Raw genomic sequence first — 13282 nt, forward strand, 5'->3', positions numbered from 1 at the left:
TGCCGGCAATGCGGACCAGACTCTGACACCGGTCATACAGGGACCTGACAGCCCGTAGTTTTTCGCATAAACCAAGACTCAAAAGACTTTAGGATGAGAAAAACTAATCAATTAATCTGAGATAGTTATATTTGTTGTTACTGGTTGTGAACTCACTTTTGAGCTGGTTCTTGAAAAATAAGAACTTCAGCAAATTGGAACACGTAAAAACAAGCTGTGGTATTTTGCCACAGGGGCCAGAGTTCCCAAAAGCTTTTAAATACCAGTGAAGTATCGTCTTCCCATCCTTTGTAAGTGATTAATCAAATAATTCTATGCTTTTTCCAGAGTGTAATTATTTCAGCCAATGCCAAGAAACAGCAGCTCTGTCTTCTCACAAAACTCATCAATCACAACATTGGATAATATCATGTATTTGTGTTTTAGTGACTATGAAGCAAATTTGGGATAGGCCTGTAATGCAATGCTGTGCAATGTACAAGCTAAGTCAGTTTGGTTAGTTCTCACCATCTGTCTTCTACACATCCCTACACTTTATTTAAACAGTTATTTCATTATTAGTACATTTATTTTATTTTTTTTGCAAAGCTTTAAAACTTGTAAACTCACATTCTAGCAGCAAAATTTAGATTTCTACAGAGATATTAATTAAAAACATGATATATAATAGAAGATCATCTGAGGATAATGCACTTCATCCAGTGGATACTAAATTAGTTTCATATTTAAACATGTGTTTTGATAATTTTTTGGTTCTTCATCATTCGAGTAGGAGCAGTGATTCCTTAATGTTCATAAATACAATATAACCTGCTGTATTTCTCTGTCCAATTGGTTTCAGAAGGTGAAAACAATTATGTTAGAGCTGTAAAATCTACTATTTTTTTTTGTAATTCTCTTGATTGTCCAGACAGAAGAATTAGAGCTTCCTTTTGTCCTCTGTTTTACTGTAATTAATTTGCTTTGTGCAAACATGTTTTTTGCACAAAGAAAAAACATGTTGCTAAGTTATGTTATATGATTTGATAATATATGATTCAGAAAATTATTTGAGTAAAACAAAACACAGCATTTTAGTTAATTAAAATAGAGATGTAAAGATGCAGTCAGGATGCCTTTCCACTGGAGTTATTGAGGGAAGAGTAAACACTTGGAAATGTTTTATGACATGTCTGTGGATTGGCATCCAAAGCTAAATGAACATGAATAGACAAGCCTGGAAGGAAAAATATAGACAAAAAAAGCAGAAATGTGTTTCAACATGACCTCTAAGTTCTGAGACTCCACCTGAGAAACAGAGCATGCTTTTAGAACAAAAAACCCTGAAATATCTGTGGCTCTATAAACCTCAGTTACACACACATAAAAAAGAATTTCACTGATTAACTTTGCATTATTTGGTCCATAATGATCCTTTTAACGCAAAAGTCTATTAAAATTTAATTTAAAAAAGCCCATTAAAAGTGTCAAGAGCAACAAAAATGCACACAAAAACATAGGAAATGAAACCAAACAACTGAGCAGGAGGTCAACTTTTTCTGCCTTCCTTGATATGCATTTATTTAATTTTCCTTTGAGATAAATGTTTTTGAATTGAACTGATATAAGCTAATATTAGCCCTGCAGCAGATATGGAGAAAGGAAAGACAGTAGAAAAGAAGTTCCTTGCTTCAAAGGTTCAAAAGTGTTTTTGTTGTTTTATTGATTTTTGCCATGTAGCAGCTTTTTGGATACTGTAAACGGACACAAAAATTAAGTTCTTCCAGCAATGATTAACATGTAATATTGCAATAAGTAAAACAATATAATTCATACACAAAATCATATGTGCATCCTAATATCATTTGTGTAGAACATGAATACATAATCTATCTATATCCTATGAGCACATTGGTCTTCCATTTGTTTTTTTTTATCTAAGATACAATTACCCCTTGATGCCCCTTTCATAAAATCTTTGATGTCACATAGACCTAAATAACTCCTGAGATCCTTTGCCAAGGTGTGATGTGTGCAACTAATTCAAAGTAACAACAAAGTTTTGCATTACCCATGTTTTTATATTCTGCTCTCCTCTTCCCTAGAATGCCAAATTAATAGGTAAAAAGTGCATGCAATATATATCCTTCTCTTTTTAATGTTATAAATAAAGGTGAAAATGCAGGAAAATCATCACAATTTGTAGCTAAATTACCCCAAACTACAGCTCGTCCAAATGAACTGGTCCTCATAACCACGTCAGTGCTCAGAAACAATAAGCTCTTTGCCATTCAGACCATTGGATGATCAGTCCACGCAGGCTGGATAGTTTCTGTTCAGTGGCTTGGTCGATAGGCCATCCCCAGGCTTGGAAGAATCCAGTCAGGTTCATGCTCACAGTCTGGGAGAACGTCTCTGCATACAGGTTCATCTTCCCTTTGTTGTCATTGGGAAAGTTGTTCATGTTGTGGTAGGCAGCAAACACTTTCTTAAAGGCATCCCAGCCAAATTTCTCCTGGAGCTACAAGAACAAACAGAGGCCTTTACTAAACCATTTAATAAGATTGAAACGTATGTAATGGGTTGATGATTTTTTTAGTAGGTTAAAACACATTTTTTAACATTCTCTTACCTGCATGTATGTCTCCAGGGCCACCCACATGCTCCAGCTGCTGAGCTGCATGCCCCCTTGTATATAGTCCTTGGTTCGTTTATTTCGGTTTTCCAAAGTCATCGCTTCATGAGCCTGCAATAACCACAGTAAAACGAACTGTGTAGCAGAACTTTCTAATTATAGATTAAATATTAAAATAGGAGCTGTTTACAAAATTTGCTTCACAAAAAAAAGATTTGTTTTAGGTACTGTGTTGCTTTACCTTGTCCCGGTTGATCCCAAACACCACTTCATGCACATACACTGACCACAGGTTGCATGTGCACTCTGTGGTGTGTGGAGGGAACTCCCAGCAGCCTCGCTGTTGGTTGTGTCCGAGCTCATGGATGGCACCCCAAATGCCGTTGGTCTTCACATGGTTAACATCCACCAAACCAGTTGCAGAACACCTGTGTGCCATTATGGGATAACCTGCATGCATAAAACCTGAGCAAAAAATAAAATCCTTATCAAAGCATGGAGTACTACAGCACTGCTTGGGAGATTCATCAGGACAAAGAATTAGGAAAATACCAACCGTGTGATATTTGAACGTCTGCTACAAAACGCTCTTTTCGTGGAAATTTGTGGGATTTGGCAGCCAGGTCAGCGATGGCCTTCGTGATGTCATTCCAGAGGTCTGCCAACTTATCGGGACGATCAAGACATCTGACGACATCAGAGGGTACAGTGAGGATGATGTTGTCAAACTCCAACTCCGCCCATGGTGAAGGAGCCGTACTCAACAACGACCATTCAGCTTGGGTCGTAACACCTAAAAAAAATTTTAAAAAAAGGCCTATTAAAGCGTTTATAATAAGTAACACACTTCATTCATTCAATTTAGCAAAATTTTCTCAGAGGTTTGAGCTGGTATTGATATCATATCCAAGTTGTGGAGCTTTCTAGTTGCAAACCAGAAAAATAACGTGCGTCTTATTTCCTTTTGCTTTGGTGCCATCTTCTGTTAGCAGTAGGAGCTGATTTATACATTTATCTCCATTTTATGTGTTCAAAAACTAAAGGAACATTTGTGTCACAGCTGCAATATTGGATATTAAACCTGGGGCTGCTTGCCTTATGCCATTGTTCCCAGCTGAAATTCCGGTTGAGGGGAGCAATCTTATTGAATCCCAACAGGGAACCTGTGAAATATGACTACTAAGTACAAAGAAACTCAGCAGAAACACATAAAATGAACTACCACATGGGGAGTGTAGTCTGGAACAGAAGACAATGACTGCCGATTATTAATAGGCTTTTGTTGTTGACCAGAAAAAGTTAAATAATAAGTTAAATGTATATTTAGTTGCTTAGTGGCAAAAGAGAAAAAGTCACAATAGAGACTCTAACTTATCCAAAATTGGATGAGATTTGTGAAAATAAATGGCTCTAGCAGAGTCAACCACCAGACCATCAGGTCCCCAGTGTGTGAAAGTAAGATGATCCTCAGGTAAGAAATGTTGTTTTCCCTTGGCATTTATTTTCATATTTCTCTGTCAGTACAAAAAGCTCTGCTGATGTTCATCAAACTTTTTATTAAGTTAAAATAAATTTATTTATCTACCATAATTATGAGTTTCTATTTGAACTTCCCCCATCTTATGAAAAGCATTAGTTTAAGTAAATGTTGATGGAAAAGTAAGTGTAGACAAAATCACAGTTTGATGTGAAGAAAAGTTAAACTTTTGGCTTTGTATATTAACCTCTGTTCAGCTTTACACAACCAAGGTAGAGCTTGCATTTATAAAGTAAACTATAAATGGACTTCCTCTAATAAACTGAGCTTATAAAGTTATTTTCTAGTCTTACCAACCACTCAAACATTTTCTAAATAAAGCCCCGCTCACAGCACGCAAACATCCAAACACAATTATGTAGATTGGTAGCCATCTTCTTTTACATTACCACTGTGATACAAAAAGTAATTTGCTACAGATGTAATTTACAGAAACACTGGGCTGAAAGCAGCACGCTTTTAAAACCTTGAGTGGGTTATTGGTCTGCTAGGTCTAAAAGGTATAACCCGGAAGAGGATCTCCTGAATTCATTTTATTCACTGGACAATTCACAGAAGACTGTAAATCTGATTTTTAAGAACAAACTAAAGCCTTTGCCATCAGTACTTTTGTTTGGTAATTGATTTAAACCTCCAATGCCTGAGGTCAATGCTAAATCTGTAACTGAACACCTACTGACTACATCAGAATAGTCTTTGGTTTAGGCATCCCATAGTTCTTACCACCACACTCACCTGATTTATAATAGGGTGCAGGAACAGCTATCTGTACAAAAGCCTCTAACCCTTGTGCCTGTGTGTTGGATGGGGCCACAAGGTAAATGAGTCCTCCCCACAGGTTCGACACCTGGATCATCTCAGAGTTGACAGGAAAGCGTACGTGGACACATGGAGCTCTCTTCAACTCTGAGGCATTCAGACGATCTGTTTGACAGCCTATCTGAATCTGAGGGTATAACAAAGTACAAGTTAAAGCTTTGGGAGGATGTTTCATAGCTTCATTCAAGCCCCTCTCTTATTTTAGCATGAGCAAGGAATAATTGCAAGTATATGTGGAATAATGTCATATTAAATACTTCTGTGTTAATACAGCAACAGATTTTATGTAAAGTACCTGCCATCCTTTGTTGACGATATCTGCTGGTATGGCCACATATGTCTTCATACCAGGAGAAAGGTAGAGACCTGTGCTGATCCACTCCTCTCCTCCTGATAAACACACACAAACAGAAAAGGTCAATGTTACCCATATCCATTTTAGTGTTTATTAAGAAATTAAACTTACATGCACTTTTCACAGATAAAATCAAAAAAGGGTTTTCAAAAAACAAAAAACACAGCAAAGAAATTAGCTCATTTGACCATGTGAGTAATCTAGCTTTGCAATGGATAATGAATATATTGAACTGCAGTAATAAATACAAGATGGGATAAAAGACTGAACCAGCATCTCCATATCTGCTACCTCCTAACCTTCTGGTGTTTCACAGTACATCTGAAGTAATGCACAAAATTCTATAACATATTGAAGGTGGGTATACAGGACAGTAACACGATTTTCAAATTACCTCTGGAACAGGCCTCAGAGCATTAAATGTGATGGTTTGTGTTGTGAATTTATTACAGTCCACAAGGGGGTGCCACAAAACTCTGTGTTAGGTCTCCATCTATTTATTATTAGAATTTACTTTAACAATCTTGGTCTAACTTTGTCAGATGCAAACTTGTATCTTTTTGCTGATGAGACAGTCAACTGCAGGACAACTGTTGTCCAAGCTAGTGATTCCCTGCAGAGACAAGCTTTGTTTTCTCAAAAAACAAAGCTGATCAAATTTAGATAATGAACTTGGGGAACTATCCATAAGGAATTTACAAAAAAAATAATAATAATAACACACACCTGCTGTACTGACATCAATTTTGACCCTGTAATTGTGGACAACTGGCAACAGTGGATTGTCCTTGATGAGGTACGGCAGGAGGTCGTCTGGATGTGGGCAAACCTTGTAAACCTCTGCCCCAATGTTGAGCAGAAGGTGGTCTTTGGGATTTTTGACAGGGCATGTCTCATTCACCTTGGCAGTGGAAATAATAATAAAAACAAAATATTACATGAAACCGCTGGTCAGAGATGACTTTATTCAAGTTTTAAAATATTTTAAGTGTGTTTGCTTCTACTCACCTGTGGCATGCCTGACTTTTTTAAGATGTCTGTGAGTGTTGCCACCACCTGAGAGTAGTGGCAGGAGTCATGAGCTTTCATTTTCAAGTAGGTAGAGCAGTCGCTGCCCAGCTTTTTGAGGAATTCCTCATCGTCTTTACTGAGTTCTTCCTGCACAGTTACATGCTTTGCAAAGCGGTGCAAAAGATGCCGGAAATGGTAGGTATCTTTGATGGCCCGACTGGGATCCAGAGCCTTATATGAGCCTGCTGGAATAGTTGAATCCAGCAGGCTCAACCCCATTTGGTTTAGTATTTTGTTCCCTGCAAAACATTCAATGGGTCAGAAGTATATGGGGCAACGCAAGACAAACAAGCAGCAATGCATACAATAACATAATACTGTTTTCGGACTTTGTGAAGGAGATCCTTATGGATGGAGAAAACCTCCAAACTTCCTGAAAAAAGAAAACTCCACCACAGCTCAGCTAAGATATGGCTATGACTATTATAATATCTGCCATGAAACTTGCAATTCCACTACTGTCCTCATGGTGTCCTTATAACAAACTAAACCTTCTCTGACACATTGGTTTCAAAACAAAATTGTAATCAATCAGTCATGATTAAGTTCTTGTCCAAGTTTCACAAACACAATTCTTTGTCTTTTCAACAGTAATTTCACTGTAATTGAATGCAATTATTTCATCAGCCTCCAAACTTTAAGTTCTTCTTTTTTATGTCTCAGAATTAATAGATTTTAACATTAAATGCATTTAATTAGTTCTAAAGTCAAATTTGGTCCAGCCATCTATAAAACCCTACCTTTTGGAGTACCAGACATAAAATACAATATGAAATATTTTAAAAATGACCATTTCCAGAGCAGATTCAGGATTTTGTCTGTCCTGTCCTCATAGCTGATTCATAATCTCACCCTGAAAATGTTTGAAAAATATGACTTGCAATCTCAGTACATTTATCAGGGGAAAAATCTAAAGGAAAGGAAGGAAGAAACATTTTTACTGGAGCACTTTCATCATTTCTACCTTTTAGTTTTGTTAATCAGTGGCAATGCACGTTTAATTAGTAATCCATGACTCTGCTATCCTGTAATGACAATATAAAGTATTACAGGCCATGTCCACTAACCACTCTTCAAAATACGAAACATGACAGAACATAGTATCCAAGTAAGGTAGATGTCACTGATGTTCTTAAGTCTGGACAAAAGACAAATACCCATTCCTAAATTTCTCCTCAATTTAAAACTTCTTTTATGTGTGACAAAATGGTATTTGATAAATATCGACAAGATGTGGATATTTATTTTGAGGCTTTGCCAATAAAGGTGTAAGGTGCTGCATATTCAGAAAGTAGAAAGTGCTTGGCATTTATTTATGATGTTTATAATAATTTATTCAGGTTTATTACCTCCAAATTCTGCCATTGGGCTTTTTCCATGGCTCTGTGCCCAGTACCAGGCATGTCCTCCAATCAGAAGACCTCCTCCTTCTGCTACAAAGTTCTTGATCTCTTCCAAGTGGCTTTGGGGGTTCGATGGGGATACAAACACACTCAGGTCTTTCTTGAAGCCCGTCTTCTCCATTTCTAGGCCTGAGTTGGTAGCTATATTAATCCCATTTATCAGTGTTACTCCAACAACGCCCCTTCGGCCTTCATCAAGCCAGTGAAAGGCATTCTTCCAAAATGGAGCATTTGCCTGGGTGTAGGGTGTTGAAAGAAACAAAAAAAGAAAAAAGGTTAACCTAGATGTTCTGATAAACCTTACAAAGTTTTAACACAACTTTCTCATTAACTTTACCTCAGCACTCAGAACTGATTCATGTCCAGCAATGATGACCCGACCTTGGCCATAATAGGCTCCGGCCAAAAATGTCTGCCCACCATTTGCTACACCAATAGGAAATGCTAGTGGGCCATGGACCATAACCTCTGACGCTAGTGAACCATTTGGAATGGTGAGCTCTGAAACACCATGAAGTAAGAACTGCAAGTCGTCCTCAAAATCCTTCCCTACTCTGTATTTGAAAAGTGGAGTGTAAAGAAGAGTTATTAAAAATGAAAAACAGAATTGGAACTATTTATGTCAGATTCAGAAAGGTGGCAGCAGTGAACCAGTTCATTACTAAATAAAGGGTTGATGACTCTGAATTTGGTCAAAAACAATCTTATAGCATATTAACATAAATGCAACTGCATAGCATTTTGTTCTACTTTTAAATTAAGTGATAAAAAAGTCATCAAATGGCTTAGTTAAAACTTAAATATTTTCTAAGCTCTTACGAAACAAAAATTACAGTCTTAAACTCAAAATGAAAGCAAAAAAAATGTTATTCAGACCTTTTGGGCTAAAAATAAAAATAAAAAAATAAATAAATTAGAAGAAATAGAGTGCATACTCACACTACAGCCATGTAGGAGGATGGGATCTGTGGGTAGACTGGGAGGTTTTCCACCTCTGCTGGATTCTTAGAGAAGTAGATCCCTGCAACCCCAGACACCTTGTTTCCATCAAAGTGATGCAGTGTATTCTCCTTAGGGTGATCTGCAGCCCAGCTCCACGCCTGGCCGGCTATCATCACCCCTCCTCCAGCTTTCATAAAGGCCACCAAGTCTTTCGGGTCAGTACCAACGTTGTACGCATCCGTCACATACACACTGGTCTTAAGATTGCTATTAAAGCCCCCCACCACTTGTGCTTGGAAGGTGGACTTGCTGAGGTTGTCGCTGACCACCTTGACACTGTTCTGCACAAATACAGAAGGGTCATCTGATCCATCACCCCGAAGCCAGAGCAGGGCGTTCTCCACCAGAGCAGGAAAGGCAGTCAGGTAGCCTTCATGACCCAGAACAACAATCCTCCCAGCACCATACAGAGAGGCAGCCATCAAGACTTGACCGTTGCTGTTCATGGCTAAAGGAAAAGCATGGTCTCCGATCAACAGCAGGTCGCTGGGAACACAGGGGCCACGAAAGTCCAGTTCCTTCACTCCTTTCATGAGAGACAAGTAGGCTGCCTCATGGTTGATTTGGCTGGTTGGGTTAGACATGATGGGATCTAGTTATACTTGGTAGATCAGTGAGGAAAATTAAGGATAATCTCCAGCGATGCCTTCTGTTCAATTTGTCAACATCCAGTTTAACAGCTGCTCTTTGATGGATGAGTGCAGTTTGAGGCCTACAGTAAGAAAAATGATTAAAGTACAAAACAATACTGATGGAACTTGTGACAACTGAGTTAAAACACAGACATGTAAACCCACAAAAATAAAAACTATAAAGATGCATAATTGTAATGATATTTACATACCTGAAAGTTAAATGTATTCCCTCCTAAGTAGACGGGTGCTTCACCAAACACCAGCTGTCGGCACAGTAGCAAGAATGTAAATGAAAGCAGAGCAAAGAGTGATCATCTGCAGAAAAACAACAATAAGACAGGACAAATATAAAAGGAACCACCCAGGATAAGACTTCTAGTAAGACCTGTTTATCATGGAGGAGTAACTAATATTTGAGGCTGATGAAAAAGCTTGGATAAAGAAGATAAAGAAACACACCCTGTACATAAGCTTTGTGTCGTTTTCAAATAAACATAAACGCATTTGGAAGAGTTGTTTGAAGATACTTAATTCAATAAAAACAGTTAAGAAAAAAGTACGTAGCTAAGCCCGTTTACAAAATACAGTGTATTCTTCCAAAATACAATGTATTTTATATATTTTTTTAAAAATCACTGTATTCTCTCTTGACGGTATTTTTAGTTGGGTAGGAGAATGTTTATGCTGTCAAACGCACACACAACACAAGGATCTTTAAAAATCAAACCAACTTAAGTTTTCTACCTGTTTCCTGTTTTCCTATTTGACAGGGCGGGGGAGAATTCAATGACACACCCGGAAAGTATTTCGACTATTTAAACGCGTGTATACTCATAAGTAAACAATGTAAACAAGTACAAGATCATAACTCAGTACATGTTTACAGGATTTAAAAACAGGGGGGTAGGCATAAACAGTGGTAAAACTTATATTTCGTGTTGCGTTTCGCCAAGTCATTGCGGAACCCCTTAAGCTTAAAACAAGTTTCTACTCGAGCCTATTTTAAAGAGCGGCCGCAAACACGAAAGGCTCTTAAAAGACTAGGCTCGACTCAGCAACACCAAGAAAGCATAAGAAATCGCCCAATGTTTACCTTCCTCCGTGTTCTGAAATAGATGGCAAACAGCTGAAAGCTGCTTCACGAACGTCGTCCTCGCTGGTTGAGCTTGGGTCCTCTAATAACCGGGATGGCCGACAAGAAATGCTCAGAGAGGGCACAACAACTGCTGTTTTGGTTTGTTAGTGATTTTCAATCTCAGTTTAAAATTGTGTGATACATGTAACTTTAAAAAAACGGTATTTGCATCTACTTAAACTTTAGTTGCGTATTTAGGAAACAAAGCTGTTTAATATTTGTGCTTTATTAAACATTATATACAGCATTTCTGGCTTGCAGCTTTTATCTCACTATTACGACAAACATGTTCCATGTAGAGCAGTGTTTTCAAAATGTGTTTTTATTCAACCTCATAAATATCTTTTTATTGCCTATTAAATAAATACAAAGACATGTCTAAGGAGTTTACATGTTAAGTTCATAGACGAGAACATACATCTTTTGAGTAACTTTGTTTTTAAATAAATATTTATTATATTATGTCTTTCGTTAGTTCTCTGATTATTAATTGAAAAAGATATAATTGGTTGTAATTTGTAGACTACCATTTGGTCTTTTTAAACTTTTCGTATTGGTACTCATACATACATAGTCTTGTACATCTGTAAATAAATATATCTCGTAGAGCACTTCTGGATAGATGCAAACTACATCTCGTTGCTTGTACTTGTGACAGTACAATGACAATAAAGTTTAATTCTATTCTATTCTATTCTAATAGCCATGTCAACACCTTCACTGTTTTTTTGTTTTGTTTTTTCAATGAAAATGGTGGTTTGTTATGCAAAGCAGGGTGTAACAGTGGCAAGAAGTTTATGTAAAGCAGTGTGAACAAATCTCTACAAAATCTTCACAAAACACCCTTAATCTGTTTATTGCATTATTATACTGTATGTCTACAAATGGGCCTACAAGTCTTGTTTTATTCATGCCTCCAATGAGACAGAAAGCAAAGGGTTACTGCTTTGAACTTCCTAGACACTATCAACTTAAAAACAATAAAAATACAAAACAACTTCAGTTTTATTTATTTTAGGGGCTTTCAGTGACACCAAGTACTGTCATTAGTAATTATGTTAAAAACAGACATTTGTGTGGAATTTTTCCTTCCCTATGAACAGATTCACTCAAAATGTTGGATTTTTCCAACTTCTCAGTGTGAAATCATGCCACCGATATAAATGTTATTTATTTTCAGGATCTTTACTTGTCATGCTTAACAAATTTGGCCTTGTCTGTAATTCTCTGTTTTCTGCTAAGACAAAGGGATTCTTAACACTAGAATGGCTGGAGTTAGGCCATTTGGACATATACCTATTCAGGCTAGAGATAGTCCAACTGGCCTGAGGATTTTATCTAGCAGGTGCTTTTGTTCAGTTAAACAACCATATTTTTTAGGGGTTATAATTCTCTTACCTGCAAGTATGTCTCCAGGTTCACCCACATGCTACAGCTGCAGAGCTTTTTGCCTCCTTTGATATAATCCTTGAGTCGTTTATTTCGATTTGCAGAAGTTATCGCTGAATGAGCCTGCAGTAACCAAAGTTAAAAAAAGTTAAACTATGCACAAGATTTGTAAATAAAGATAAAATATTAAAACAAAGGTTTACTTAAATTCTGGTCACAAACTGAAGTTTGTTTCAAATTTGTGTGGACAAGAATACAGCTACCTGTTTTAGGCACTGTGTTCCTTTACTTTGTCCCATTTGATCCCAAACACCACTTCATGCACGTACACTGACCACAGGTTGCATGTGCACTCTGTGGTGTGTGGAGGGAACTCCACCCAAATGCCTTTGGTCTTCACATGGTTAACATCCACCAACCCAGTTGCAGAACCCCGGTGTGCCATTATAGGATAATCTGCATACATAAAATCTGAGCAAAAAATAAAATCTTTATAAAAGCATGAAGTACAACAGCACTGCTGGGAGACTCATCAGGACAAAGAATGATGTGTGAAATTAGGAAAATACCAACCGTGTGAAATTTGAACGTCTGCTACAAATTGGTCTTTCCATGAAAATTTGTGGGATTTGGCAGCCAGGTCAGCGATGGCCTTCGTGATGTCATTCCAGAGGTCCGCCAACTTATCGGGATGATCAAGACATCTGACGACATCAGAGGGTACAGTGAGGATGATGTTGTCAAACTCCAATTACGCCCAAGGTGAAGGAGCCGTACACAACACAACACAAGCATTTACAGCAAGTAATACCGGAGGAGACTTTTCAAGAATTAATTGAATTCGTCTGAGAAGTCAGACCTGGTATTGACGTCAGAGAGTTCTTGCTTCAAGTCAGAAAACTATATTAGCTTATTTCTTTTTATGCTGTTACCAGAGTGATCTCACTATGATATATTTATCTTCATTTTAGGCGTTCAAACACTATCATGTTTATACATTTTTGCAGTATCTTGCGTGTCACTTTTTGTCATTTTGTGAAATGCAAACCATGAATAAGCTGCTAATGCCTGCCGGCAGTTTTTTAAATTCAACAGGAGCGGCAGCCATTAGATACACCCTTTAACTGGTCGGTCAGAGCCAGTTTTTCCAGTTATTAATTTCAGGGAGCCTTCTTATTGAATTCCAACTAGGAACTCGGGTAATATGACTGACAAATATAAAGTAAGCAATATACACTTACACATGGGGAGCCATTCTATGTGGTCTGGAACAGAAGAGTGCAACTGTCTATTCTTTTCAACAGATTGTTGTGTCTCCAAAA

At 37.5% G+C, this 13282-nt stretch overlaps 1 protein-coding gene and 1 long non-coding RNA gene across 2 annotated transcripts; both read right to left on the bottom strand.

Annotated features, from left to right (window-relative positions):
- Positions 1–1677: 1677 nt before the first annotated feature.
- LOC114133205 (TRPM8 channel-associated factor homolog) lies at positions 1678–10622 on the bottom strand. Its single transcript, XM_027998919.1, is given in 14 exon segments — positions 1678–2302; positions 2305–2500; positions 2612–2725; positions 2856–3079; positions 3171–3407; positions 4887–5097; positions 5266–5360; positions 6052–6226; positions 6334–6635; positions 7746–8034; positions 8137–8353; positions 8739–9513; positions 9646–9751; positions 10530–10622. Coding segments are annotated over 12 exon segments (2739 nt in total). The 5' UTR covers positions 9386–9513; positions 9646–9751; positions 10530–10622; the 3' UTR covers positions 1678–2270.
- Positions 10623–11961: 1339 nt separating this feature from the next.
- Positions 11962–12754, bottom strand: LOC114133206 (uncharacterized). The gene is made up of 3 exons (XR_003593121.1): positions 12534–12754; positions 12224–12431; positions 11962–12083 (listed from the first exon to the last, which is right to left on the bottom strand). It is a non-coding gene; the product is annotated as an uncharacterized LOC114133206 (long non-coding RNA).
- Positions 12755–13282: the final 528 nt, after the last annotated feature.

This window comes from Xiphophorus couchianus, chromosome 18 (assembly GCF_001444195.1).
Source record: "Xiphophorus couchianus chromosome 18, X_couchianus-1.0, whole genome shotgun sequence".
In the NCBI taxonomy this organism is placed as follows: domain Eukaryota; kingdom Metazoa; phylum Chordata; class Actinopteri; order Cyprinodontiformes; family Poeciliidae; genus Xiphophorus; species Xiphophorus couchianus.